The sequence below is a fragment of the Cupressus sempervirens genome, chromosome 2, assembly GCF_028749045.1.
Source record: "Cupressus sempervirens isolate cs-2001-9-10 chromosome 2, ASM2874904v1, whole genome shotgun sequence".
NCBI classification, from domain to species: domain Eukaryota; kingdom Viridiplantae; phylum Streptophyta; class Pinopsida; order Cupressales; family Cupressaceae; genus Cupressus; species Cupressus sempervirens.
Window position 1 is genome coordinate 74,816,585 of NC_143119.1, and position 24,418 is coordinate 74,841,002.

The window sequence follows — 24,418 nt, forward strand, 5'->3', positions numbered from 1 at the left end:
ACTCTCTCTGAGTAAAAGGCAGTTGAATGTTTGCACTGAAGACATTTTTAAAAGCATCATATAGACTTTTGTTATCCTAATAATTATTCTCCCCTTATAACATAAAGGAACCAAGCTACTTCATTGCTAAAAACTCCCTGAACCATTTTCAATTTAAGCTTTACAAATATAGCCCTGTCATTCAACAAAATAAAGCTATTCCTTCCCTACCTAATTCCGTAATTCAAAGTAAAGGATGTAAGATTTCCACTATTTTAATATGGCAAATTAACTAGCTATTTTTTAATAAAAAATCACATCAATTTTACCTTTAGTTTAGAACTTTGGAAGTTGTTTCTTTTAATATATTTTCCTCCTGTACAAAATAAATGAAATATTATTTAAATATTTTAATCGAATTGTATATGTAATTTTTATTATAATTTCCATATATATATATACAACCCTACGAAAAATTTCCCCATTTTTAATTTTTTCACATTTGAAAATTGTGATATAATTAAAAACAATACACATCAAAAAATAATGTAATGCAGAATCTTAGTTGCAGATACCACCACAACAAATTGCTTACTGATCTTGCAGTATTCTAAATATTTATAATCCCTTCTCTATTCTAATCCCCTTCCCCACCTTGCCTCCCGCTGGCTCCCTTGCCCTAGTTATAGGACAATTTCGATGTACAATCTTGGATGCATTTAGTGACAACAAATTGTACAATTGGTCTTTTCACAATGTTCTAATATCTTAAAATTCTGCTCAATTTATCCATTCCAAATCACAAGAGATATAAAGCTTATACCATAAATCACCAAGATGGGCACAACATTTTCCAAGAAATCAGGAGGTAACAGGATGGATTGCCTAAACATCGGCTTCAATCTCCAAAGAGAAACCACTGGACAATGGTTATTGTCTTTTAGACATACTTTGGGTTAATTATTATAGATGACTCGATCTTTCTGCTCTTGAACTCTCTATAATGCACCACTTCTAGAAAATGCAAATTGATACATTCCTGGTGCAGATTAGCTTAGGAGTGGTCCAGCCTCATTTCTAAAATTGTACGGAGTCTGGACCTGCACAAAATTGATCTTTTCTAATTGAACCCAATCTCTCTCCCAATACAATTATTAGTCTAACTCGTCATCGAGTTTTAGCCTATCCAAAAAGTTACTCTTTATCTTCTGAGCTTTGTTTGATTAAGTCATCCAGATATTTGGTTGACAATGGCATAAATCTCGATTACTTAGCACAAAAACCCAGCTGACCACAACAAATACAATGTTCCAAGTTTCTCCTCTAGTTAAAAGTTTTGGAATCCTTTCAAATTATTCAGCTCCTTATTATATGATTATTTACTCAGCGTGTAGCATGCATGGTGGACAAGCCATTTGGACATGCTACATTGCAAACTAAAGGATCTCAAACATGACTGCCATTTCAAAGAGGATTCCCCATCTCAAACGTAACATTTTATGCACAGGAATATAACTCTCCTTGAATCATCTTTCTAAAATAAGCATATAACAGCCCTAACCCAGAGTCAAAAGCTGTTAAGATCCCATGCAAAATAGAAATTAAATTTCATTCCTGCAAAAGTCACTGCAATAAGTCCCCTTCACTGTTCCTCTGTCCCAAAGGAAGAGCTCCCGTTAACACCTTCACTTCTTATGCCATGAATGGACTTTGCGCTAAAATCAAAATATCTTACTTTAGCAAGATCTGCTGCAGCACGAGCAGCTGCTGCTGCACGATCTGCAGCAGCTACTGCTGTTTTGGCAACAGCTAAGATATCCTGAAGATCTGCAATGGCTTCGTCTTTAGAGTTTGAAACAGAATGTGTGCTAGTTGGTTTCTTGTCATCAGAAGCTTTGTTAGGAGCTGAGGGAGAAACAAAGCCAACAAAATGCTGGTCCCTGTACATGCCAGTGGAATCAAAAGAAGATGAAGTGGGTGAACTTTTGTTCACAACTGGAGGATGTGAGCTGGTGGATCTGACCTGCGAGCTCTCAGGCTGCCGTATTGAATATATAACCTCAGATGAAACCTGTTTAACAGGATCTGATGTCACAGTAGCACTTTGTAAGTCCCTTACAGTTCCAAGCTGTGACTCTATCCTTTGAGAGACCGCCCTGTTAGGGACTGTTGGAAGGTCTAAAATATCAGAGGTCACCACTGATGTAGTGTCTTTGTCAGTAAGTAGATCTGGAGTTGGATGAGACTCATTTTCTTCTTTTGATTTGATTGGCACCTTCACCCCGTTAGATATGTGATTTGCTCCAATTCCATACTGACAAAAAAAAAAAAAAAACTACAAATAATTATTGATCTTCTGTAGGTTCTGCCCTACTCTTCTACTGTTTACATAGTTCAGAACTTACCAGCAAATCTTCATGCAGCTTAAAGAACTCTGAAGCAGTAGCAGATGAATCCCACTCTACATCATGTTCTGTAGCTATATCTTTCAATGTTTTCAATTTTATCTCAGCAGGTGGTGCACGAACTGAAAGCTTTTCAATTATCTACATCTCAACATATCAAAAAGAACTGACATTAAGCAAATAAATCATGCAACCATCTGGAGAACATTTTCAATGTTAGTTTTATGGCCCAAATTAATCTGTATAACAGGGACGACAGAATGAGCAATGAACATGGTATTTAAATACTTGATGAAAAGCTTAGACATGAAAACATGACGTGTATAAACCAAAAGAATTTGAGAGATACTAGCATTTAGCATGTGAACTCCCCAGCGCAATACCCTATGTACAGAGCATAATATACTCTAATTGTTTCAATTTATGAATATGTTGCTTTCATTGCAATACAGGAATTAGCATTTATTATATTGTTTTTGAATCTCTGGGTGAGAGAACAACAGTCTCTAAAAACACACATATGGTTGAAATGGTGTGGTCCTGGCAGAGTAATGGCGGCTTCACTCATCTTTGAATGCAGTTCAGAAGTAACTTTCAGGCTGGAATAAAAAAAAATTGGAAAGAAAACTCTCTGAGATCTCAGAGATCCCTTTTGAAGGTCCTCTATGCTCTCCTGGTACAGGAAACCGTTTTCTCCTGTTATGTTTTCCAGCTTTGGTTTTGAGCAGGAAAGTCCAGTTTTCTGAAGTAACTTTCAGGCTCGAACAAGAAGAGTTTGAAAACTCTTTGAAATCTCAGAGGTCTGTTTTGAATGCTCTACATGCCCTCCTGGCACAGGAAAGCCTTTTCTTGCGTTCTGTTTTTCAAATTTGGTTTTTTGTGGGAAACTCCTGTTCACCGGCTGCCTAAGCCCAGGAATATAGCGATTGATGAATGCCCTTCCAGTGGGGAAGGGAGTACATCGGAATATCCTTCTGCTAATAAAATTCATGACTCCTGATTAAGTTTTATTTATAAATATATAATTATAAACACAGGTATCAATTTTGAATTAGAATTGTTGTTTGAACTTTGAAGGCAAAAATAAGAAATTCTCTAGAACAGGACATTTCACATGCAGAAGAAATTGATTATTAAGGTTCCCCTTGAAATGCTTTTTTTCGCTATAATGCAGGCCATGAAGCAGAGAGTTGTAAGAAACCGGAGACCAATCATTTCTTCAAGGACAAAACATTGGGAGGTAATGCAACTATATGCTGGATAGTTATATAACTCACAATCATAATGTTTTTTTTTTTACCTCTGCCGCTTCCTCATCTTTCATACATCTCCATAGGAGGGCTGCCTTGTACGGGAAGGGTTTCCCTTTATTTCAGGTAGAAGATCAGGTATCTTCCTGAAAATAGTAGATACTACCTCCCAATGGTTCAACTCTCCTGTCTGAATGCCAGGATCTTCTGCTTTGGAGGAGATTCAGGAGTTGGATCTATTTTAACTTTAAGGGAGTCCAAAGTGGGAACTAACCCTAGATGCTTTGCGGAATCTCAAGTGTTCACCTCTCATAGCAGGCTCTTTCTGAGAGAGAGAGGAAGGAAAACTGAACTTCGATGCCTAAGAGGTAAACCCTTAGAGGATATAGGCGAAGGTTCTCTGAGAACCCTTGATAATATCATAAATGGCTCAAGTAGAAGCAGCCAGATTGGGAAGTTCCCTCCACACAGGCAATGAATAGTCTCCCATGGAATATTAAGGGTCACATGCACCTGGCAAATTAAGTTTGGTCAAGAGCCAACTCTTGGTGAATAAAATGGATTTATTCTTCTCCAAAAACAAAGCTATCTGATTCTGAAATGTCTTGTGTACTAGACTCATCTTGGAAACACTGGCAAGGTATTGATTTGTCAGCTTCTGGTGCCCAAGTTAATTCAGTATTCTTTCGGAACCAGCTTCTTTCGTGGATTCTCTCAATATCCAAGTCCCTAGTTGAATAGGCTGCTCTTTAAGATCCTATAAATACAATCTTTCTGAGTTTTTATTCACGTCTATAAGCCTAATTGTCCCATTCAAAAAAGAAAACTCCAGAAATCTCTTGGAGTAGTTGTCTTTGTTAAAGGTTCAAAAAGTCTTCATTGGCAGTAACTTTAATGCTTTCGTTGGGCCTTCAGTTCAATGAGGTGCACTAAGAAAAGTTACCAAATCAGAATCGAAACACAGTATCACAATCAATAGTAGAACCAATCAATCTGAGGACATGATCATTCCTGATATCCCATGGTTGTTTCCGATTAGGGGTAATTGGTTCAGGGACAAATCCCTAGAAATATGGCAAGAGATGAAGCCACATCTCATATTTTAGGATGTTGTCTTGGCAATTTAGTCAAAATGAGTAGGGAAGGATGTGTTGAAAACCCCATGATTTTACAGACATATATTTCTCATATACAAATTAAAGATCAGAACATGTGAAATTCAAACCCTGTACCATAAAAAAATGCCCCATATTTTGCAAGATATCCAAATTACAAGTCAAAATAGAAAAAAGTGGCCTCAAATTGAAATAACAAGTAGCTAAGGAAAATTCAAGAAAAACTAGATTAACGGTTGCAGAGTACATGGAAAGAACTTTCCAATGCTTATTTGTTTTGTGAAAAATCCAATGCGGTGTGCAACTATGCGCCACGGAAACAAAAAATCTCCCCTTTATGCCTTTCAAAACAAGCCATAACATTTGTGTTAGCATGTAGTGATTGATGATGCTGTTGGGCTTAAATTGGGACTTCCTCAGCCGCGTTCTTTCCCCAAATCAATTAACTAGGGAGTGCAGAGGGGATAGAACCCCTCTGTGGGGCCTGGGGGCATAAGGGTGATGCTCATGATAGGGGTCTAGGGGTAATGTCCCTAGTGGGGACAGCTGGCATAGTGCCATTGAAGAAAAAAATGACCATTACTTGATAAAGGAGTCCGCTATTATTTTGGCATGTAAACCAACCTTTGTAAACTTGCAAAAAAGGTTTGATAAATAGTGGTTGTTAATGCGAAAAAATATCAGATTCAAATGTTCTTTTATATATAACTGCGTTCATTTTAAAATTTGTGTTATTGCAAATTGTTATTTTAACCTTTTTTAAACTGCATTATATTAAATATTGTTTACTGCACCAATCTGTCTAAACCAGTCTTAGACTTGCCTGGACTTGCCAAACTTGATGAGTCCAGAGTCAACCAAAACAAGACCCAAGGACTCCAGACTCAAGTTTGGGTGAGCTTGGGAAACTCACGAAGTCTACAAGGCTAACCAAACTCAGCAAGTCTTGAGCCTCGACTCTATCATGCATGTAAAGAGAAAAGGTGACCAAAAAGTTATAAAGGAAACTTTAGACTCAAAACAAAAGCACTTTTAATATTCCTTTCAAACCTAAAAAATCACTCATTTGTTTTCAAGAACAAGGAGAGAAAAACAACCTCTTGAGCAAAAATTGTTTGCCATTCAAGAGAAAACCAGCAGATTGATTGAAGCTAAACCAAAGATTGGAGAAGATTTAAGTAGGTTAGTAGCTGCCATTGATGTATCTAGAGGAGCTTAAGAAGGATTTACAGGAGGTCACCACTAAGTTTGAGCTACATTTCTTCATGAGCAAACTTGAAGAGGCGATTATTTTTTCCTTAATTTTTTAAATGCAAACCCTAATTGTCTTAAGTTTTTTTGTTTGTTTTTTTAAATTCAATTAGAAAGTGCAAATTTTATTTTTTCCATATATAATTCATTGTAGTTTCCTATTCATTTATAAACTGATCCAAGTTTTCAAGCATAATGTCTACCTCGATTAGAAAGGATCCTAATTGAAAACATGACATCCCTATGCAAAAAAAGATGAAATAACATATATTCATTAAAAAACGAAATACAATAGGGTAGGCATTAATAGGCTGAAGTATTACCTTGCAAACATACAATGCCATGATACTAAACCATGCACATTAGCACTTTATGAAGTTGTAGGTTAAGTGCATCACAACTTGAAAATTTTGAGCAGCAAAAAGGATTAAAAAAGAGGTAAAGGGAAGAAATGGCAAGTAACAGTACAAAATGTAGGTAACAGAACAAAACTTTTTCAACTTAGTTTCGAATTTCTCTAAGTTTCGTTTGTTATTTAATTGGTTAGTATTGATCAACCAATTGACTCTAATTAAAAAAATGAATCCTTTTACTAAAGGCTTTCGTCAAGTCTTTTTAGTTTCTCTATTGTTCGAGCCTATCCTTGATTTTTGAAGCCTTCAACGTACTTTTTCTCAAATTCGAATCTTTGTTTGTTGGCTTTTGGTCCTTTGGTTTTGTTCAAGTCATTGCTTTCAGTTTTCCCTTCGATTTGATCTATCTTAGGGCTTAATCGGACTTTGCAATCAAAAGATATGACCAATTTAGTGCCCAAAAAGTGGACCTTTTTTATGCAACTGCACGAATTAAAAATATCATGTTATATTTTTAAATTGACATTCACTTTTTGAAAAATATATCATAAATACATTTTATGTTATGTTTTTAAGTAACTTTATCATTTTGATTTTTCACTTAAAATAGCTATAATGCACCTTATGTTATACTTTTTCATTTTTCACTTAAGTGACTATATTAACTATATAGTTTGATTTAATTTTTAATTATTTAATCAAATGCTCTAGTAAATATTACTTTTTAAATGATATTTGCACATTATATTTTAAATATGATAGTGTAAATGTTATTTATGACCCATTTAAGTAATATTTCATCAAAAATTAAAATGACATGTGCTTAATTCATCACTTAAGTTGTGCAAAACATGTCTACAAGCACATTTCATAAAAAATATGCAATTGCACCCAAAAGGTGCGATTTTGAATGGAAATGCATGTAAGTGCATAAAAAATAGGCAAAAACATATTGCAAAAATATTCAAAGACACCAAAAAGGTGTGTTTTCTATTGAATGCATATTTTAAAACATGTCAATGACACCAAAAGGTGTGTTTTGCCTTGGAGATTGTTTTTGAAAGTTTTAAAATGTGTAATGGTACCAAAAAGGTGTGTTTTGCTTAGGAAACATGCATATGCATCTTGGAAATCCGTTTTTGACCAAAATGCATATTTTTAAAACATGTCAATGCACCCAATCAATTTTCCTTTGCTAATCAATAGTCTAACATTTGGTAGTCTTTATTGTTATTGTTGCAAATTTGATAATCTAATTTTCGAAATTACACTAGAGAATGCAATTGAGTACTTACAATTTCAGATCAATTTAATACTAAGAAGTTAGTATGAATGCCAACATTAATTCATAATTCTGCACTACAAACTGTGGAATTATATAATTATGAAAGACAAACAATTTGTTGCAGCTTTAATTCATTACCAACAATGTTTCAAACAAATAGTAGCAACAATAATATTTAAAATGTCAAGAACCTGGAAATATAGATTGACTTAGACTTTTAATTTGCAGTCCAATGTGAATCTACAACAGCCCCAATGATATATACTGCAGGCCATATAAATTGAACGCAACTCATGAAAATTGTAACACGGCCCCTCAAAAATGTCACACAAACCCTCTTTAGGTGAACATGACCCTGCAATTGATAAGTTGCTGCCCTATAATGAAACGGCAACCCTGTAACAGTCAGATTAAACTCCCAGCCGGGATGTAAAAGCATAAAATTAATAATTCAACATTCAATTCGTTCTCCAGAATCCAATCTTCAGCACTTGCTCAATCAACTTCTTAATAATAGTAGATATAGTAGAGAAGCAATTACAATTTGCTTTACCTCAGCAGCAAATTGCAAGATAAACTTAGAATCTAACTATTATACTTCAACAAGGGAAACCATGGACTCGGAATTGTCACAAAGACAACAAGCAAAGAGATAAAAAAATAATCAGATGCTTTACTCATCAAATAGGCTCATATTTATAATCTCCAAATGGTACAAAGTTTCCCAAATGAACTTCACATAAGAAGCTTCCCACACACAACATTAAAATTTAATAAAGTGTCATTATAAACTAATTTATTAATTGCTTTTAGCTCCAAAAATTGACCTTTTCCACCATAACTTAATATTTTGACATGTAAGGCCACTGTTTCTTGTTCCCACGATTTAAAACTTTTCGTCCCAGTTCCAACAAGCTATGATACTAAGGTGACCAACAAAAATAGCAACCTCAGCGTATTTAGATGAATAATAATTATAATTCAACTATCTTGCAAGAACAACTAAAGAAGCAACAAAATCAAAATCTAACAACACCAAAGTGATCCCGATGATGAAAGATGATGAATGAACCTGACGGGGTGACTTACTATAAATAGGTGCTCTCTCCAAGATTCTTGGAGCTCAAACCAGAAGCCCAAAATAAAAACTAAGTGCATCACCAAACTCCTCTAACTCAACTGAGCTCATTGGAACCAATAGATTGACTTACTATAAATAGTAAGTCCCTCAAACAAAGCCAAAACACACTATAGACTACTGGAAAGCCTATAACCACACAACTGAAACCCTCAATCCCATTGTCAACTCACAAGAGTCGTGATGGTGAACTGACCTAGCCAACTGCAGGAACTTGCTAAAAATGGGGACATTACACTCCCCTCCCTAAGATTGCTTATCCTTAAGCAATCCCGGAACAAATGAACATCACAGTCCACCCAGATCCCAGGGGTAGAACTGTATACTATCCCTATAGTGTACAAGCAACTCCTATAGCATCAACACCCAAATAACTGATATCAATGACAAAATCATCTGGAAATTGACTGTAGACGTTGATGGTGATAACAACCCATCGAAACTCAATCTAACTGAAATACCAACTCTGTCCACACCTGAGTCCCCATGAAACTGATACTCACACCCAACTGCACTATGGAGACGGTAATAACCATAGGTAACTGAAACACTACCACCAATTCCAACCTCTGTCAAACTATCCTGGGTGTGTAGATACTGCAAGGGATCTAACTTGCAACTGCCAATCCCATCTGCAAAAGATGGTGCTAACCCATCCCATAATGGATGGTATGAAACTGGAGCCAACTCACACCAACACAAAACCAAGTCCTCTACTTGTGGTCAAAAGAAAAGTGATGAGCACTCCTCACAGTGTAATGCCGATAAAAAATTCCAATCTCTGTCAGGGCTCATCATCATCAAACTGGGAACCAGAAGATGGCTCCAATCTCTGACTCCGAACTATTGGTCGAGTAGGATCTTGGGCACCCCTCTCAACAAAGCCAACCTCAAAATCCCTGTAGGGAAGCATAGTAGACAGAGTCTCTACAATCTTTCCCACCAACCTCTAAATAGCACGAGAGCCTCGAATGAGAGTACCATCGAACACTCTGTATGAATCCTCCCGCACATCTAAACTCTTCAAAAGATACTCCACAAAAGACTCTGTGCAGTAGAAATTATGTGGAAGCATCAACCTACTCCCCTGAAACCCACAACTGATCCCTTTGAAAATGTGGCACCACCAACTGTCCAATGCTATCAGCTATATGAGATGAAGAAATAAATTCGCTTCCAGCAAAAGGAAGCAAATCACCATGAGAGCTCGTCTCAACTGATGCTCTCACCTCCTTTGTACCTACTACACCCATATGTTAGATGAATGTGTTGGCCACATTATCACGTCTAGCATCCCCAACCGTAGAAGTAAACTCACCACCAACCACAATATGCAACAAAACTGGATCTAGGGTTGGTGTGGTTTGAACATGCTCCAACTCCATGGTCACCTCATCCAATCGTGATTGTGACTCCTGAAGAGTCAACTGAGTACACTGAAGAGAGTCCACAGTCACCTCAAGCTCTTGGGTGAGCTCAACCACCTCCTCATCTTTCTCTAACAATGTCTCATAACAGGTGCTACCCCACTCCAGAAGGTAATCCCTGTCAGCAACTAGCTGTGAATAGTTATGTTTCAAGATCCTGACAACCTCTCAAAGCGCATGAATCTCTGCTAGAGAAAGAGTACTATCACCGTGCTCATCAAACATAGGAACACCCCAACCAAATGTAGCCAGCATTTGACGAAACACATCATGATGCTCGAAAGCTGAAGAGATGTCACTTTCATTCACCTTCACCTAATTGGTCACATGATGCCTCTGTAACTCCCGCCTCCTATGCAAGCTCTGTCTCAGTAACTGCACTGTGATAGGAAATTAAATCAAAACTACCCACCACAAGATCACTCACTACATGTGTGCTATCGACATCGCACAACTCTACATCCGAGATACAACTACTATGTACCTCAATCAACTCCTCATCTAAAGAAATGGAAGCCCTCACAATATCAATATCCCCACATGGCTTAGCTTCCACCTCAAAAGATAGATCCTGTAAACATTGATCTTGGGACCCATCCAAAACTTCCATGAAGTCATCATTTGATACTTGGCAAGGGATATCATACTCAGTGTAGCTCATAGCATCATCAGATGTGTCCATACTATCTACATCCACATCTCCTAATAAAGCTTCAACTACTGACACCTGACTCTGCACACATGACTCAACCTGCTAGAGCATGAACCCACATCTATTGACTCCGTTGTATCACCCAAATCACCAACATCAAAGCTAGATGTCTCCATACATGCATCAGTCCCACCTGAGGAAGCAACTGCCTCCTGCACCAAAGTAACACTATGACAACTCAAATACAAATCTCCAATAATAATCCCCTCTTCGAGAGAGTGTGAAGTATCAGTAGTAACAACTGCATCAACTGTCTCTACACTAACTATAGCAACAACTCTAAGAGCCTCAACTTGCTGAAGCTCAGTGCTGCTATCCTGTGTTGCCACTGACCCAACCACATGTCCCTGCAAAATAAGTTCATCATCAATACTACAGATAGGACTAGCAGGTGCCATACTAAATATAGGTATATTTGCATCATGGACACCTGTCGGGGAAAACTCAAGCGTCCTTCTTGCCGACCTTCTAAAGGCAAAAACCATATACCTTACTACCCTCTCAATTGTCTCTGGCTTCGACAAGCTCTCCGCCATCCTCTACTAATGAAGCTTACGTTTCTCTACACTCTTTCAAGGAATTTAATTTCTTGCTATCTTCCTCACTACTCCGCCAACTTCTAGAACTACTAGGCATCTTGTATCTATCCATAACTGGAAAAGCGAGAGTGCTGGTCACTCCACAAACAACAACAAATCTTAAATAAAAAACATTTTCCTACCTCACAGGATGGCAGGAAACTACTCTGATACCACTGTAATAACCCCAACTAGCTATATCCGTAACAATCATCAATTTTCCTTTGCTAATCACTAGCCTAACATTTTGTCAAACATTTGGCAGTCTATACTATTATTGTTGCAAATTTGATAATTTGATTTTCGAAATTACACTAGAGAATGCAATTGGGCACTTACAATTGCAGATCAATTTAATACTAAAAAGTTTGTATGAATGCCAACATTAATTCATAATTCTGCCCTACAAACTATGCAACTATATAATTATGAAAGACAAATGATTTGCTGCATCTTTAATTCATTACCAACAATGTTTCAAACAAATAGTAGCAACAATAATATTTAAAATGTCAAGAACCTGGAAATATAGATTGACTTAGACTTTTAATTTGTAGACCACTATGAATCTACAACAGCCCCAATAATATATATCGCAGGCCATATAAATTGAATGCAAATCTTGAAAATTGTAACACGGCCCCTCAAAATCCTCACACAAACCCTCTTTAGGTGAACATGACCCTGTAATTGATAAATTGTTGCCCTATAGTGAAACGATAGCCCTGTAACACTTAGATTGAACTCCCAGCAAGACGTAAAAGCATAAAATTAATAATTCAGCCTTCAATTCGTTCTCCAGAATCCAGTCTTCAACATTTGTTCAATCAACTTCTCAATAACACTAGATACAGTAGAGAAGCAATTACAATTTGCTTTACCTCAACAGCAAATTGCAAGATAAACTCAGACTCTAACCCTTATACTTCAACATGTGAAACCACAGACTCAAAATTGTCATAAAGACAACAAGCAAAGAGATAAACAAATAATTGGATGCTTTACTCATCAAATGGGCTCATATTTATAATCTCCAAACGACACAAAGTTTCCCAAATGAACTTCACTTAAGAAGCTTTCCACACACAACATTAAAATATAATAAAGTGTCATTATAAACTAATTTATTAATTGCTTTTGGCTCCGAAAATGACTTTTTCCACCATAACTTAATATTCTAACATGTAAGGCTACTGTTTCTTGTTCTCACGATTTAAACTTTTCGTCCCGATTCCAACGAGCTATGATACTAAGGTAACAAACAAACAACACCAACAAAAATAACAACCTTAGCATATTTAGATGAACAATAATAATAATTCACCCATCTTGCGAAAACAACTGAAGAAGCAACAGAATCAAAATCTGACAACACCAAAGTGATTCTAATGATGAAAGATGATGAATGAACTTGACGAGGTGACTTACTATAAATAGGTGCTCTCTCCAAGATTCTTGGAGTTCAAACCAAAAGTCAAAAATTAAAAAAATGAGAGCATCACCAAACTCCTCTAACTCAACTAAGCTCATCAGAACCAACAGATTGACTTACTATAAATAGTAAGTTTCTTAAACGGAGCCAAAACACACCATAAGCTACTTGAAAGCCTATAACCACACAATTGAGACCCTCAAATCCCATTGTCAGTTCACGAGGGTCGCGATGGTGAACTAACCTAGCCAACTGCAAGAACCTACTAAAAATGGGGACATTACAAGGTAAAAGGAAGCTCAAGACACATTTTTAAAACATCTATATGCATCTCTAAAGTGAGTTTTTCTCATTACACATGCATTTGCATCCCAAAAACTTGTTTTTGGATTCCAAGGGCAAAAATGTCCATGTAGGTTCTTCCCAAGAACACGTTTTTGCAAAGAAATCTCAGATTTCTCCATAAAATGTCTTCAAAACTTCTCCTCTAGGGACATTTTTCGCAAATCCAAGCTTTTCCATGCCAAAAACGTTGAATCTCCTTGCAAAAAGCATTGGTTTTCATGCCCTTTTGGACTCACATTTTTGAGAGGCACTTTCAAGTTTCAATTCACATCTTTGCTATTGGGAAGCACGTTTTTGCATTCCATTTGCAAAAACAACTCATGTAATAGCAGATTTGAATCACATTTTTCTCCAAAAACATCCCATTAGCTTGCATTCATTAAAAACATTGGAGCTAAGAGAGATTCTAGGGCACATTTTGGGCATTCTCATTCAACAATACCTCAGTGTATGCTCATTATGAATTCATCATTACAAAGTTGAAGAAGTCCAAGTTTGTTTAAAGATTTTCAAAGTTGGAGTTTCTTTCTCCTTCAATTTTGGCATATAACCATCAAGTAAGTGGACATTTTCCTTCTTGCTAATTAATTCATGCTTATCTTGTTGATTTTATGCATGTTTTAGCTTGATGCTTCACACTTGTTGAAATAGATGTCATGAAAAGTGCATTGCCCCTTTAAAATGATGAAAAGTCTCATTTCTATGCTTTTGGTTTTTTCTCAAATTCCAAATTTGAGTTTGCATATTGAAGTAGCTTGCTTATTGACATGTTTGAAGGTAAGTGTTTCTTTTGTGTTTGTTTTCTTGATTTTTTTTATTTAGAAAAAGTTGCAAGTTCTTTCCCAAGAGCTTGATCACATTTCATTTCATTCCATTTTCCATCAATGAATGCAAGTGCATCTTTTCATTCCACCTCCATTATTACATGCCAAGGCACATTGCATCATTTTATTTTGTATCCACCATTACACTTCATGAGCAATTACATGTAATTTCCCATTTCATGTCACAACACATTGCATCTAATTTTTAACATGTAATTACATGTAAGCTCATCTTCCATCCGCATTTACATGTTATCTCACTTTCTGTTCCTCATTACATGTTACATATACATGTAATTCACTTTTCATGCAATGACATCTTGAAAACCCGTTTTTGACTTAAAATCACTTTCTAAAAGTCAAAAGTTTTCATTTGCACGCATTCCCATGCACTCCACTTCCATGTCTTAATGCATACTCATAGACATGAAGCTTCTTTTTCAGATATGGGATCAAGCTATTAAAGATGAAGCAAAAGATACTAAAGTAATATAAGAACAAATTGACGTTTCAGATTCAAATGTAGAAGAAATTGAAGAAGAATCCGATCATGATGAGACCGGTAAGGAATTAGATTGTGAAGAAAATGGAAATGATGAAGAGGATTCTCTCAGTGTAGATGAGATTTCGACCTTGTTAGATATGGAATATCAAAAGTATGTTGAAAAGGGTGGTCAAATTTTTCTTCCCATACACAAGGAGAAACAAATTGATGTGTCCTATGAAACATTTAATGAACAAGAAAATCTGTTCATCTCTACAAATCCATATCACTTTCATGAGGAGGAAAACAATGAACCAAAAGGATCATACACTTCTCAGAAAGATGATATATTTGTTGAAGACGTGCATTGTGGTCTAGGTATAGAAATAGATCAATTTGGATACAATTTCAAAGGATTTTCAGATCCCATATGTGATGGATTAATAGAAGAAAATGAAGAGTATAGCTCTTATACACTTCTAGATCTTGAAGAAAATGCAAACATTCGGGAAGAAGAAGAAGATGCATCCAGGAAGGACTACAAAATCATTTCTGATCTGTTATGCAGTGAAACAATAAAGAATCCTGACAGAATATCTTGTGAAGATGAAGTAGAACAGCATGTGATATATGAACATGAGGAAATGTCGGATGAAGGATCTCATGGAGAAATGCCCGAGCATTCTACATTCTCGAGTCCATTGTTTGAAAAGATTATTTTAGGAAAACAAATATCTCAGCACTATGATGAAAATAATAAAGATATCGTGCCTAATGCTAATGTTGAAGTTGATAAGATGTGTGGAATATATTCACAAGGCAAGAATCCTTTTAGTTCATCCTATGAGCCAAAATCATATCAGATATATGAGGATGATATGAGATCAAACAAGCACAAAGAGGAGGGTGTGTTGAACTTGAAACACAGTTTTGAAAGTTTTGAAAGTGCCAAATACCCACTCAAAGTCTTGATCAAAGAAAACTTGTATTTCCTAAGAGTGCACTATTTTCAAAATCTTTTTGTGAAGAAAATCAGCATTTGGAGTATGAAGATCGAGCAAATTGTGTGTTAGAAGATGAATTATGTATTAGTTCATCTTATGATCAGCAGGTACAAACATTTGAGAGTGATTCTGAAAAATTTTCAAATATCTCAATTGATCAGGATTTTGATAAAAAAAAGGAGTAATAGTTGCTGAATGCGAGCTGTCTTCAAAGCCTTTTTTGTTATGAGGAACAAAATCTAGTGTATAGAGATCAAACAGGTTGTGCAGAAAAAATTAATCTGGATGTTTGTATGACTGATCAAGTGTGTGACTTAAGGAATTTTCTATATAGTGAGCAACACAGTATACCTGAAGATCTATCAGAGGCTAAGCATGAGTCAGATACCAAAGATTGTATAAGAATTGCCCAAATGGATGATGCATTTGATACAAGTATGAATTATGAGCTGCATACCGAGGTAAGTATCCTTGAAGACCCTGTGGTAATATTTGTTAACAATATGCTTAGGGAGATGTTTTTAAATTTTTAATATCTTTCTCTTGAAGATTTTTCTTCCACGTATATTGATCGAATCAATAAAGCAAGAGGTCAGATTTTTGGATTAAGTAAAGCAATGGTAAGATTTAAGTCAAGACAAGTGATAAATGAAATACACATGTTATGTAATGATTGTTTTCTAACACTTGTTAATAGATCAAATTTTATTAAGGAACAATATAATATCATATTTAGCAGGTTCAAAGTGTTACACAATCAAAAACGGGTATTCAATAGAGGCAAGAATTGATGATTATTTTTTGGGGGCCCTGGGGCCACCCGGTTTCACCTTATATCATGCTAAGCATGGATGCTCGGTCTGCTTCTCCAGAGATAGCTGAGATCTCATTATGCCCACTAGGGGCATATGTCCTTAGCAAAAGCCACTAATGGAGCCTAAAACTTTTGGCGAATTTGGGCCTCCATTTAAGCACCTTATCTGACCTTTTTATCCCACAAATAATATTATATTTACATCTTTCAATGATTTCCCTATGCTAAGTGTACGATGACCCGCAGATTCAAATCAATTTATGGAAGAATGTACAGATCTGATAAGTAAGAGGTAATAATAAGGCATGCATCTCATCAATTTGATTACAGATTTTGAGAAGACTTATATAGAGAATGTAAGAAGACTTACACAACAGATTTAAGCATAACAATGAGATACTGATGAGCAGATTCATCAGTGATTTGAAGTTAGAATTGTGAAGAATTTTTTAAAGCAGCGAACACATATAAAAAACACAATGATTTCACCAGTGACTCATATGCATAGTCATAAACAATTCTGAGTCAATATCCTTCTGACAATCTGAACCAATGTGAGATGGTTACCAGCAATATGTATGTTTCCTCAAAGGTGCCTGCCTGTGCTTTGAAGGTGCCATCAATACACATAATAAAACAACAGCAGTCCAGCGGAACGTTTTTACAGATTATCGGCATAGAGCTAAATGGTAGGAGGAAAGTATTTACCAGAGGTCTGATGTCAATCAGGAATATGTTGAACATATAAACCATAGTTCCAAGAATCACGGCGATTCATGCGATTCATGCGATTTGGCGATTCGATTCAAGCCAAACGATTTTTTGTGAATCGGTGAATCGAATCAGCGATAAAGGGTTTATGAAATAAGTTACTCACTAAATTTCAAGGGTTTTTTAAATTTTCCGATTCATGGCTGATTCGATTCCGATTCATGGCCGATTCACGATTTGATTCGGCCTTGCCGATTCCGATCCGATTCCGATTCTTGTTACTTTGATATAAACCACTTGCATCTGCTGGAAGAATTCCTGAGAGTCAGCGGTAATATACAGAAGCCATCAAATATTGATGAATAGGTCAGGTACACTATGAAATAAGTATTGGAATTTCCAAACAAAATCTCCAGGCATCAAAGGATCATCTTTCCTATATAGTCAAATATGGAATCATAGAACAGTTGCTCCAGAAGTTATTAAAACATGAATGATGGAACATTACCAATCAGGACTTCTCAAGCATTATCCATCCACCATCGATTTAAATCTTATGTGATTATTAATGTGTGATACATTTTTAATGTTGTTGCAGGTTCTAAAGAGGAAAACGGGATACCAGTTATATGCACAAAGATATGCGATAAAAATACAGGATTTCTCACGGAGAAGAATATTTTCAAATGGCGATTGACAAAATAAGCATACATGCACATGACCTCCAGAAGGATTGCTCGCTGAGATACGATTATATACAGGCACAAATGTCGCACAGTGGTCTGGCATCTTACTTCAATTTGCTCGGGTTGTTTGTCTCACCAAGCGAACAGATTGTGGAGGGCACGATAATGCTCAGGAACGAAGGGGTGTGCATCGTTTGATTACAAAAGCAGTTGTCAAGGGGACAAATCTTCAAACCACAAACTTATGTTAAGTGATTAATTAAAATGAAGAGGTGTTTGATTAAAATATGACTTTTCATAAAGGCACAACCTCTCGGCTGATGCCTCTTCACACTTATAAATATGACATGTAAAATTAAAACAGGAGACAATTCATATTCACATATTAAAATTTTATATATTATGATGCACTTATGATGTATTATATTATACGATTGGCCAAGAAGTGAATTCTTGAACAAAGCCTATGGATTGAATTAATGGGTGAATTTTGTGCGATCCGGATAAATTTGCAATAAATGGATTATCTGTAAGGACTGTCTTTATTGTGATTTTTTTGGCATAATCATTTATTTTAAATTTTGAAGCTGAAATATTATTGTGTCCATAAATATTTTTATTAACTTCTATAAATATTTTAAAATTCAGATAAGTGGACTGGGTCATTATTGTATTTTAAATTTGATAAACATAAATATTGTGAAATATTTAATTATTTCTATATTTATGTCTAGTTTGTCTCCATATCGCAGGAGTTAAAGTGCATCCTAGACTAGTTTAAAATTGCGTTCATATAATTGATCTGTCGCGTCTAAATTGTTAAAATTATTTAGAGTTTAAATACATTGAACTTTATAAAGTTGTACGTTTCAACTTAAAATATTGACTTTGATTGCCCATTTAATTAAGCACTGGTCTTTATATTACTCTTGATTCATAATCCATATGTTGGCAACTGTTTCATTTCTTTCCATGGAGAAAATAATATATTCATTTGTTGTGTTCATTCATTATTTAAAATATTATCACATTTACACAGTCATTTACTTTTATTTTTAATTCATAATTTGCGGGTTAGAAGCTTTCAATAATTCTTGCCATTTTGGAAGGCCTTCATTAAATTTGCATTCTAATCAATCCGCTATAAGCGTCTTGGATCTAATGTTTTGTCCAGGATTAGGTACACCCACTTTGGTTTTGCAGAGCCAGAAGCGCAAGGGATTTGGATCGCATTGATCAATCCCGTCAAGTTGGCCTTAACTGGTTGAATATCTCAACATCGAGTAGGCAAGGCTCGTAGGATTCCAATCTGCGATTTTGGGAACCAACAGAAGGGTGGAAAGGGATTTAAATCATCTCAAACCCTCAAACCAGTTCAAGAGTCAGAGGAAGAATCAGACGAAGAACTTGATGAAGAAGATGAGGAGGAAGAAGGAGAAGTTTGAGACCTGCACAAACTCATGAACCATCCATGCAAGAAGCGCCTTTTCTAGGTATGATAGATGATGATGTGGATTCATTTTCCACAGTTTTCACACCTTACATACCAACTTCAGAAATCAATACATTGTCTCTTCCTATATCTTCAACAACTCCTCTCATTTTAACAGCTGAACAATTTGAACATTTGGGGAATATGTTCGAAGATTTTTCAACTCTCACAGAATGTCAAGTTTCTCAACTTGATACATCCCTAACAGGTTTTGAGTTGTTCATGATAGAATCCTCTTATCATGCACCTATGAATTCAGCAATGCAAACTAAATCTTGCTCAGTCACAATAGAGATACAATCAAGATCAATGCCAATGGTCTCCATTGTCCTGCTTCCACAAATGAAAATTTCAGTTTGCCTGCATGGTTAAGCAAGATTACAATGAAAAGGAGAAAGGTTGTCGTACCCCAGATGACCTTCCTATTAAGAAAACTAAGTCCAAATCCTTGAAAGATAAAATTGTTTCAAGGATCTTAGTTGATTCAGAAAAAACCAAGTTTGTAGAGGTTGTTGAGCCACTAGTGGATAAGCCTGTTGAAGAGCTTACCCATTATGATTATAAGTTCACCAAGGTAGAGATCGGAAAGCAGTCACAACCAGGTTGCTTACAAGATGCTCAAGATGCACTTGCCAATGTATCAAAGAGCAATAATGAATTATGGGAAAAGAAAAATCAGCACAAACAGGAGGTTGCTCGCTTAAATGAAGTTATTCGGCAACAATCTTTGCAAAATGTTGTTGTTGTATCTCAGACATCCAGGGAAAGAAGGATTGTTGAAGTTGCTAAGTCTTGGATAGGAGAAGTCATTTCTGAAGGAGTTCAAGCTATTACAGATACGGTTAAAGTCCTTAGGCATATAAAAAACAAGGATGAAATGGAACCAGACTTGATTTCTTCTTTGACTCGAGAAGCTAACGCTTTGAAAGGGATTCTTAATGACAAGGATGAGATTGCTAAGTTTTATCTAGATGTCATAGTTACATGTGACATTCTTCCATCTTGTGAAATGTTGTTATAGATGTCATGGGCTCATAGGTTACAAAGAGGAGATGTTAAGAAAGCTTGTGACAAAGTTGCAAGCAAATTTGGAAGATTGTCAGGCAATAGAAATAGGAATCACATGTAACTTGGAGCAAATGGGATGTCAAATTCTTGATGAACATAGTAATCTGATTACAATTGAAAGGATGACTTAAGAATATATAATCACAGTCAATGCTGATTTAGATTCTGACGATTTTAGTTCCCATACAATGAATAGATTCCTTATCATCAAATTCTAAAATCGTGCAATCAACATATGCGGATGCAATAAGAATAGACGCGATATCAAAGACAATGGAGATTTCAGAACTTCCTACAGTGCGTGATGTCATCATCAAATTTAAGGCACTAAAGAACAATCTTTAAGATTGTTATTGTGTTTTTCTGTTTGTAGATTAAAGAGGATGCATTGCATGAAATTATGTAATTACATGTAATACGAATTGCATGTGTAATTATACGTAATCCAATATTTTCTCTTCTAGTTAGACTCGGTCAAAGTTGGTTGAATTGCTCCCACTTTTTCCTCCATCTTTTTTCTCAACTGCTTTGCCTATAAAAGTGAGTGTTGTCTTATTGTAAAATCTATCTTTTATTGTATGCAAGAGAGCTTTGTAGAAATTGTGCAAGCATAACTTTGATTGTGTAGCGCCATTTTGAGAGAAAAGTGAATACAAAGAATCAATTGAGACTTAACTTTGATTGAGTGAGATTGTTACTTGTGCAAGTTAGAAATTTTGACTACGATTTGCATTTGTTGTCTTTGATTCTCATGTTGTGCATTCTTGATAATTGAGTTTAAAAAAGAGTTAGAAAGCAACTGGATCCAAAGCTTTGACTGGGAGTGGCTGTAGAGATATATAGAATAGTAGCTTTGTCTGTAGCTTATATTTCTTTCTTGATTCACAAAATTAAAAAGAGTTAGAAAGCAATTGGATCCAAAGCTTTGACTGGGACTGGCTGTAGAGATATATAGACTAGTAGCTTTGTTTGTAGCTTATATTTCTTTCTTGATTCACAAAATAATTAGGATATCCTTACTTCTGGAAGTCTTTGTACCCCAATAGTAAAGCTTATTTATATAGAATTACGACCGGACTTAGAGCCAAATCGGTATACTTTCAGCTAGCCTTTGAGTTAGTGTTGGTTTATTGCTATCACCATTTCCAGCTATTAGATAGAAGTGTAGTTAGAGATTTCACATTGCCCATTACTCACTCCATGCATTAAGTGGATTCTTTCCTGAAAGTTAAAGAGGAAAGAATATTGGTAACATCCCTTTACAAAATCTCTCAACTTCTTACTTACCTTGAGTTGATCCAAGGAACGGTGAGAAGGGGGAGCCTTCCCTTAAAGGTAGGAGAGACTTTGCTCACACGTTGTGGCTAGTCATCCTATTTTGCGATTGGATTTTACCCAAAACTATCGGTTGCAAAATATCCACTCAAAATTTTTTTGGCGACTTTTCTGGGGATCAAACGCATTCGGAAGGCTCTTACTTTTGTTTGAAGTTTAGTTCCTTGTTCTCATTGGCATTACAGGTTACCACACTGGCAAGTTTTGAGCGCATGTATTCACGGAGAAAGAAGGGTGATAGTTCATCAAGTTCTGTCAGATCGTTTTGGGTGCAACAAGCTCGTTTTGATTTGCTTACCAAAATTCCTTCTTTTTCGTACTACAAGCTATCCTCCTAAAAAGAAGATTGCTAAACCCAGTGAAGATTCCTAGTTTTTCCTAAAACCCCTTGTTTCTGCTGCACAACTACATCTTGCTTCTCATACCGTTCACCCTTAAGTCATCAATATGGTTGCTGGTCCATGGGGAGCAAGCTTTTGGTCCTTTTAAATCTTGCACCACCCTTACATGCATTACCACAAGGTTCCCGTAAGAATTTTCCCAAGTTCTACGGGGATGGGAAGCAACACCCAAATGAACACATTAAAGATATCTTTGTAAAGCTTTTTATTATGACTTTACAAGGTATAGTATCTGATTGGTTCTGAAACTTGGAACCCAATTCTATCACAGATTGGGCATCTTAACATTCCAAGTTTCTTAAAATATTCAAGCCTGCAGAAGATGAGCACGCTCTCTTAGCACAACTTACACAAATGAAGAAGGAAGCAAATGAAGGAATGTGAGAGTTTATTGCTAAATTCAATAAAATAGCTAATTGAATTCTTGCTACTTCTCAACCTACTGTCACAAATTTGAAGTTTCTTCATCAACACTTGTTTACCGTACAGGGCAAATGGATACTTATCGCATTAAGGTACTAGAATGTAACGCAGAACAAGATACTTTATTCATATAAGCAGTATGCAACAATGATAATGATGTTCCAATAATCCATTCAGAAGATGTATATATACTTTCCCGAAGGGGTGACTCGACCGTCACACGCCCTTTCGGATACAATTCTACCCATCAGCTGCAATATAGATTTTATCGACATCATCCCCCCCAAAAAGTTAAGTCATCTTTGGATGACAAAATAGAGACAACTCTTACAACAAAACTCAACTATAACCAAAACAACTAATTACATCAAGGTTTAGACACTAAGAAGAGGGATGCGTCCCTGGTGTAGCAGACGTCCGTGCTCTAAGCTCATCCAACTCTGCTTGTAGCTCATGCACTTGCCCTGTCCGTATCTTCAAATCTACTTCAACCTCCATTTGAATCTCCAAGGCTAACTGCATCATTTCAGCAATCTTCAAGCTCCCTTTCCTTCTCCTCTACCACCTACTCCTCCTCCGCTGCCACCTACTATAGCTGACTCTGCTAGGCCAAAAATGTTGTCCTCTTGGATTCCCAGGTTGCTCTCTCTAACTCCAAAACTACCTTCTCTACCCAATTCCGCCTTCATCGCTGCAACCCTGGCCGCTGACTTCTCCCCAGCACTCTTTGTCATTGCCTGGTCTGTCTAGCTCCTCCGAAGGGCATAATAAGCATCCCTATGTATCCGAACTATCTCCTCAATCATAGTCTCTATGCGGCTCTCCATACCCATCTCTCAAAGTGGCCTAATTCTGGTACATCTCCGCAGTCTCTACATCCGGCCATCCGCGCTCCTCAAAAGAAACTATAAAGGTTGTTGGACATCCTACTCTCATGAAGGATATCATGTTCTCCAACTCCTTTACCACTGAATCCAAGGCGTGTATTTGTGCAGAGGCCACGACTTAGCGAGCCCGAGTCGCTAAATTAGCAAGGAATGTCTCCATAACCCCTCCTATTGTTGTTTCTGGCCCCACTGTAGGCTACTACTGGGCAACTATGGCTGTCTCCACTGCTTCTGCCATCCGCTCAACAATGTTATCTGTAGAGTAGTGTGGTATCCCATCGGTCTGTGTCAGGTGACTCTCCTCCTGAGTCTACATGCCTACAGGATCTCCTTCCAAGGCTACTTCCCACACAGGTGTGAGAATGCGTGTGGCTCGTGGTTTTGGTGTATGGTTGAACCGCGTACTCAAGTATGTGCTCAACCTCTGAGCTCTACTCTCTCTGTCTGGCTCCCCAAGCGGTGCTAGCAATGTTGCATCTAACGTAACCACTGCATTTGAGCCCACTACATCCAAATGAACACCTGACATCCTCAAACCCTCACCTGCTGGTATCTCCATCACTCCCTCCTGAGTGTTCATCTCCTCATCTAGTATAAGTATCTCAGCCCCTACCTCTAGTATGGCTAGCAAAGTCTCTTCGACAACCCCTTCAGTTAACCTCATCCTCACCTCTGGAACTCTGGAACGGCTGTCGTCGTCAATGACGAATGTGACTCTACCCCTGCTATGACTATGGCCTCTAGAATGGGCAATGTCTGTATCACTGGTTGAACCGCAACAATAACCGAAGTCATTGTCACTGGCTGCCTGAACTTACCAAACCCTAGAATGTCGTGTATACCCACTGGAACCAAGAGTGTTGTCGTCGATAGTGTAGGCTGCAGGAATCTTAATGGTGTTGCTGTAATTAATTTCACCTCCTCGTCCTCTTCTTCATCCTCCCTATCGGTCTCACTCTCGTCTAAAGAAGTCTCCTAGGAACCACTATCAGTAACTCTATCCAATCTTGGTCGCTTTT

General features: G+C 36.8%; 1 protein-coding gene across 3 annotated transcripts in view; it reads right to left on the reverse strand.

Annotated features, from left to right (window-relative positions):
• Window positions 1-726: 726 nt before the first annotated feature.
• Window positions 727-24,418, reverse strand: part of LOC149571111 (uncharacterized) — an 83,666-nt gene continuing 59,974 nt past the window's right edge. For all 3 annotated transcript variants that reach the window (XM_089812673.1, XM_089812672.1, XM_089812671.1), the window contains 2 exons: window positions 2,385-2,525; window positions 727-2,293 (listed from right to left, as the gene is read on the reverse strand). In XM_089812673.1, coding sequence (XP_089668799.1) covers window positions 1,622-2,293; window positions 2,385-2,525 — 813 coding nt within the window. In that variant the 3' untranslated portion in view covers window positions 727-1,621. The remainder of the gene's footprint in view (window positions 2,294-2,384; window positions 2,526-24,418) is intronic.